Here is a 6,659-nt window from a genome sequence, read left to right as displayed (position 1 = left end):
GGGACATCAGAGCCAATTAAAAGGGCCCTGGGGAAATCCCTCCCCATTCTGTGAAGGTGAGTTTAAGGAACCCCGACCTAACCAGTGAATCCTCCGGAACCTGTGCTTTGATCCTGAAGTGAGGTCGCTGAATCTTACTCTAAAATGCCCAACGTTTTGAGGTTTTCAGTAAATCTGGTTATTCCTCTGATTTCTAGACCCCTTTTATGACAAAATTCTACCCTTTTTCTTTTGCTTGCTTTTTCTTAACACCCCTCTTTCTTCTCTATCTTCGCAATCCATCTGCCAGAAAGAAAAGACATTTTAGCTACCTATTCAGACCAGCCTGCAAAATGCCACAGGATCATTTGATCTCTACTGTCCTGGGATTTCGTGCAACTTTGCCTAATTGTCAGTGTAGCACACCGTCGGTCACGTTTTGCTTCTGTATGTTTTTTTTTTTTTTTTAAAGAGCAGCCATGTTTAATATTGTGAAATACGATGTGTCTCCTCCGTGCCCCACCCTCTAGAACAGTGATACATTTCAGCGCACGCTCAGCAGAATTGGATTGTATTATGCACAGTACACACGTTCATTACCAAAACCGTACTTGCTGGAATGGATGCAAGGAGAATGAACTGCTGAGACTTCAGAATCCCAGTTCCTCAGAACCACTTTTATTAGCCAATGTATACCAAAGACGGGTGGTAAAAGTATTATTTTTGCAGTTTTCCTTCATCATTGACGCTCTCTGATGTTACAGAGTGTGGTTTTCCAGTCTTTTGATTAAGCCTTGCCAGTTGTGTGCTGCTGCAACACGGAAGACACAGCTTTGCAACCTGTCACCTCCTCCGGCAGGCAGCCATCCTGGTCTCGGAGAGCGGGGTCGGCGCCCGACTGGAGTAGCAGCTCCACGATGTCCAAAAACTCACAGGCAGCAGCTGACGGGGAAATGGACAGACACGAAAAGAAGGCTACTGTGAGACGAAGGGAAATGACTGTACCCCAGCAGGAAAGGCAAGGGCTGAGCAGTAAGGGATCCTGAACAATGAGAAATGTTCCAGCGGCTGGTGGGTGGGTGATCGGGCCTTGTGAGGAGAGCTGGGCCATGAGAGTGCATTCTCAAGTGTTAGGAAAATCAAATTCACCTTTTTTGGTTGCCCAGAAGCAAACAAACAAACACATTTTTGAAACTGTGAGGTTTTTAGGGGCGCCAGGGTGGTTCAGTCGGTTAAGCGTCTGCCTTCGGCTCAGGTCATGATCCTGGGGTCCTGGGATCGAGTCCCACGTCGGGCTCCCTGCTCTGCGGAGGCGGGGGCGGGGGGGCTGCTTCTCCCTCTGCCTGCCGCTCTGCCTACTGTGTTCTCTTATCTCTTTGTCAAATAAATAAATAAAACCTTTAAAAAAAAAAAAACCTGTGAGGTTTTTAGACTCTCTTAAGAATGGAATGAGGGAGAGAACAAAAATAGTGTTTATGTATTTTACTTTGATCAGAATAATGATAGGTTTGTAGGCTATGTCAAAAGGCTAAAAATATGTAAATGTAAAAAGAAAGATTTCGTTTTGTTTTTGAAGAGGGGGTTAAATGGGTAACTAACTAAACTTTAAAATTTGCAAATGAAAAAAAAGAAAGCTGGCCTAGGAATCATACCATCCCTCTACAGAACTTTTATTTATTTAAAAAAATAACAAATGGCCCAAATCACACAAGACACAGGGAGGGGACAAGGACCTACAGATACGAAGACTCATTATGAAGATGACATGTATCGCCCCCAGGAGGACACACAGACCAAAGGGCTAGAATGGAGAGCTATCTATGTTTTTGCACATATATGGAAACTTGATTTATGACAACGCTGGCGTCGCAGATCAGCAAGGAAACAAAGATCCATTAATTCAGATGCACTGAAACAACTGGGCTAAAGGCAAAAACAGGCATTTCATACAAGATGAAACAGAAATGGCAATAAACATATGAAAAGATGAACAACCACATTAGTAGTCAGGGAAATGAAAATTAAAACTCGGAGATACCATTTCACACCCAGTAGAGAGGTGGAAATTAAGAACAGACGGTACAAAGGTACGGGAGAGGGCTGGGGCGGGGGACGCTCCCCTCCGGACGGCCCGAGCGCACGCTGGTGCGGTCACTACGGGCAACAGCTTGTGTTAAACCTAACACACGTGGGCCCTGCGCCCAGCCATCCCACTCCTACTTACACACTCCAGAGAAACTTGTGTGTGGTTCTCTAGGAGACGTTTGCAACAATGTGTGTAGCGGCGCTATTCATATTCGTGATAGACCCCAAAGGTCAACAACCCAAATGCCCATTAAGAATAACATGTGAAAATAAAACTGTTTACTTCTTCACTAAAATCCCATACGACACTGAAAAGTCATGAACTATACTTTTACACACGAATGTACCTCCAGAACATAACGTTGAAGGAAAGAGGCGAGTCAGAAGAATACATACAGTATAGTTCCACTTAAACAAAATTTTAAAAACAGACCAAACTAAACACCATTGTTCAGAGAGACAAATATGTAGTAAAACGATAAGGGAAATCATTAGTATAAAATTTGGGATAGTGTTAATCTTGGGAGAGGGGATGGAAGGAAGGCCATGCGAATGGATAAGCACACCCAGGAGGTTTCAGAGATATTGGCAATGTTGCATTTCTTAAGCTAGGTGGTGGGTACATTTTTTTCAAGTTATATTTTAAATTCTTCATATACATTTTACATACGCTTTCATAGGTGATGTAACATAACAGCAACAACAAAAGGTCAAAAAAAAAAAAACAGGGAAAGAAAGAAGAGTAAGGAGTTTGATTCAATGGCCATTTTATTGAGTACATGCCATACCAGTCCTACCAAGGATGCATTAAGATTCCTGCTCTGTGAGGGGGAGACAAACCAGGAGAGATGATGGACTCTGAAAAACAAACTGAGGTTTCTAGAGGGGAGGAGGGTAGGGGGATGGGTTAGCCTGGTGATGGGTATTAAAGAGGGCACATTCTGCATGGAGCACTGGGTGTTATGAACAAACAATGTATCATGGAACACTACACCAAAACAAATTATGTAATATATGGTGATTAACGTAACAAAAAATTAAAAAAAAAAGATTCCTGCTCTGTGGAACTTACTAACAGCTGGGAGGCTAATATAGAAGTCTGACACTCTTAACACAAAACAGTAACTATTGTAACGCGCGCGCACACACACACACACACACAAACACACATACAAGCAAAGAGGTGGGGTGGGTGGGTGGAGAAGTCGAGGGATCAGGAAAAATGCAAGTAGGTGGTATGTAAGCTGAGCTCTGAAGGACAGAGTAAAATTCCAGGTAAGTGGAGACAGGCATTGCGGAGAGAAAACACCACTAATGGAGGGAGTACTGAGAGAACCAACCGTCTGCTGGCTCTGGGAAGTGATACAGATGGTCAAAAGAACACAGGGTGGACTTGAGTCAAACCATGCAGGGCTGTGAGAGCCATACTAAGCCATGCTGAGAAGTGTGGTTTCGAGTGCTCTAGTAAAGTTTGCATTTATAAGGAAGGGAGTGGCATAATTTGGCCTCCGTGTTAGGATGAAAATTCTAAAAGAGTGACTTGGACAGCCTAAAAATTTGTGGCAGATAGACCACGTAGGAGACTATGACTATTTTAGGAGGCTTGAAATTAGCCAGTGTCAGCATTAATATAAAGAATGGACTGAATAAGAGCCACTGAAATTCATGTGGTTAGGACACAGCAAAGTACTGGATAGACTTAAAAAAAAAACTGTTTGTGAACACTAAATTTAATAATTAATGAAGCTGATATAATATATTTACAGTTAACATTTAATTATTTATATTTTGCAATTTTCTTTTTGTTTTTTGGAACAAAAATATTTTATTTCAGGTTTCAAATATTTTTAGAGGTTTTTGAAAAGCTCACAGGCCCCCCACTTGTGATCACAATGTTCACTGAATAAAATGGCCCGAGTTTTTCTATACTTGATATGAAACCCAGACACCATAAAGAAAATTACTCATAAATCTGAACACATAGAAACCTAAAATTGAGGGGTGCCTGGGTGGCTCAGTCGGTTAAGTGGCTGCCTTCGGCTCAGGTCATGATCCCAGGGTCCTGGGATTGAGCCCCTCATCGGGCTCCCTGCTCAGCGGAGAGCCTGCTTCTCCCTCTCCCTCTGCCTGCCTCTCTGCCTACTTATACTCTTCTATCTGTCAAATAAATAAAATCTTTAAAAAAAAAGAAACCTAAAATTGATAAATATGAACACATAAAAATTTGTAAAACAGCTATACCATACACAAACAAAATATGATATATAAGGGTAAATCATAAACTGGAGCATAAACACATACAAGAGCTAATACCCTTAATATCTAAAAAGCATTAACAAATCAATCCAAAAGAACAATGGGCAGGGGTGTCTGGGTGGCTTAGCTGGTTAAGTGCCTGAGTCTTGATTTTGGGTCAGCTCATGATCTCAGGGTTGTGAGATCAAGCCCTATGTCAGGGTCTGCGCTGGGCGTGAAGCCTCCTTAAGATTCTGTCTCTCCTCTCCTTCTGCTCCTCCCCCCACTCTCTTAAAAAAAAAGAATGGGCAAAAGTATTACAGGAACCAAAGATGATACCCATGTTTTCAGTCTGGGAGACTTGTGCTCTGTCTGTCTCTCTCTCTCAAATAAATAAAATCTCAAGAAAAAAAGATTTTATTTATTTATTTGAAAGAAAGAGAGAGAAAATGAGCCAGGCAGGAGGGGCAGCAGGAGAGGGAGAAGCAGGCTCCCCATTAAGCAGGGAGCCCTATGCAGGGGTTAATCCCAGGACCCCTAGATCATGACCTGAGCTGAAGGCAGATGCTTACCCGACTGAGTCAACCAGGCAGGTGCCCCTCAAATAAATAAAATCTTAAAAAAACATATATAAATAACTCTTAAAGCTCAACAATAAGAAAACAAGTAACTGGATTAAAAATTGGGCCAAAGACCTTAACTGACATCTCACCACAGAAGATATACATATGGCAATTAAGCTTATGAAAAGGTATTCCACATCACATGATCAGGGAAATGCAAATTAAAAGAACATTGAGATACCACTACACACCTATTAGACTGGCCAAAATGTGGAACACTGGCAACACCAAATGCTGGTGAGGATGTGGAGCAACAGGAACTCACTCATTGCTGGTGGGAATGCAAAAGGACACAGACATTTGGAAGACAGTGTGATGGTTTCTTATAAAACTAAATATACCCTTACCATATGATCCGGCAACCATGCTCCTCAGTATCTACCCAAAGGAGCTAAAAACTTATGTCCACTCAAAAATCTACACATGAATGTTTATAGCAGCTTAAATCATAACTGCCAAAACTTGGAAGCAACCAAGATGTCCTTTAGTAGGTGAATGGATAAATAAGCTACTCAACACTAATGAGCTATCAAGCTAACAAAGGACATGGAGAAACCTTAAATATTACTAAGTGAGAGAAGCCATTCTGAAAAGGTTATCTACTGTATGATTCCAACAATATGAACATTCTGGAAAAGGCAAAACTCTGGAAATAGTAAAAAGATCAGTGGTTGCCAGAGGCTGGGGGTGAGGGAGGGACAAACAGGTAGAGCACAGTAGAATTTTAGGGCAGAGAAAATACTCTGGATGATATCATAATGACGGATACACATCATTTTACATTTATCCATAGAATACATGATGCCAAGAGTGAATCATAATGTAAACTTTGGGTGATTATGACATATTTTGACATAATAATTTTATGGTATGTAGCTTCATCAACTGTAACAAACGTACCACTCTGATGAGGGATGTTGACAATGAAAGTGTGAAACGACAGAAAAAATATACACTGGTCTCTGTCCCCAGTTCCTGGCACAGAGCTCCTAAAACCCCCGGCCTTTCCTAAGTGCAGGAGCACTAGAGGCATCTTTTGTTCTAACGCTTAGTCTTTGACCCTGGTTCCTGACAGAGCTCCTCAATCACTTGGAATTTCCCAGGTGACAGGCGTATCTTTTGTTCTAATGAGGTGACTCTTGGTGGGCTCCTGGATTGCTTCAGGGAGGGGGCTGGTCCCCAAAAAGACCCAACCATGATTAGAAGCTTATAACTTTCAGCCCCAACTCCCATCCTCCTCGAAGGGGAGAGAGGCTGGAGATTGAGTTAATGATCAATCATGCCTATGTAATGAAGCCTCCATAAAACCCCTCAAAGTAGGGTTTTAGAGAACTTCTGGGTTACTGAACACATGGAAGTACTTAAAAGGTGGTACTGATGATAGCACGGAAGCTCTCCTCCCCTCCCCCCATATCTCGTCCAATGCATCTTGTCTAGCTAGATGTTCCTCTGTATCACCATATCCTTTTAAATTAAGCCAGTAAACCTAAGTGTTTCCTTGATTTCTGTGAGCCATTCTAGCAAATTATCGAACCCAGGAAGGGGTCATGGAAACCTGAAATTGTAGAAGGTCAGTCAGAAGTGCTGGTGACAACCTGGGACTTGTGATTGGCATCTGAAGGCAGAGGTGTAGTCTTGTGGGACTGGGGGGAAGGTAGACAGTGTCTGAGTTGAATTAAGTGGAAGAACACCCAGCTGGTGTTGCAGAGAATTGCTTGTTGTGAGGAAAAAAACACA

General features: G+C 42.2%; 1 protein-coding gene across 4 annotated transcripts in view; it reads right to left on the bottom strand.

The window, feature by feature from the left end:
• Nucleotides 1-635: 635 nt before the first annotated feature.
• Nucleotides 636-6,659, bottom strand: part of ACBD6 (acyl-CoA binding domain containing 6) — a 216,185-nt gene continuing 210,161 nt past the window's right edge. For all 4 annotated transcript variants that reach the window (XM_073900163.1, XM_025877881.2, XM_073900164.1 and 1 more), the window contains one exon: nt 636-921. In XM_073900163.1, coding sequence (XP_073756264.1) covers nt 767-921 — 155 coding nt within the window. In that variant the 3' untranslated portion in view covers nt 636-766. The remainder of the gene's footprint in view (nt 922-6,659) is intronic.

The sequence above is a fragment of the Callorhinus ursinus genome, unplaced genomic scaffold, assembly GCF_003265705.2.
Source record: "Callorhinus ursinus isolate GAN/ISIS: 27379988/994484 unplaced genomic scaffold, GSC_fseal_2.0 scaffold13, whole genome shotgun sequence".
NCBI lineage: Eukaryota > Metazoa > Chordata > Mammalia > Carnivora > Otariidae > Callorhinus > Callorhinus ursinus.
The sequence above is the reverse complement of the archived record's forward strand: the minus strand, read 5'-3'. Positions and strand labels throughout refer to the sequence as shown.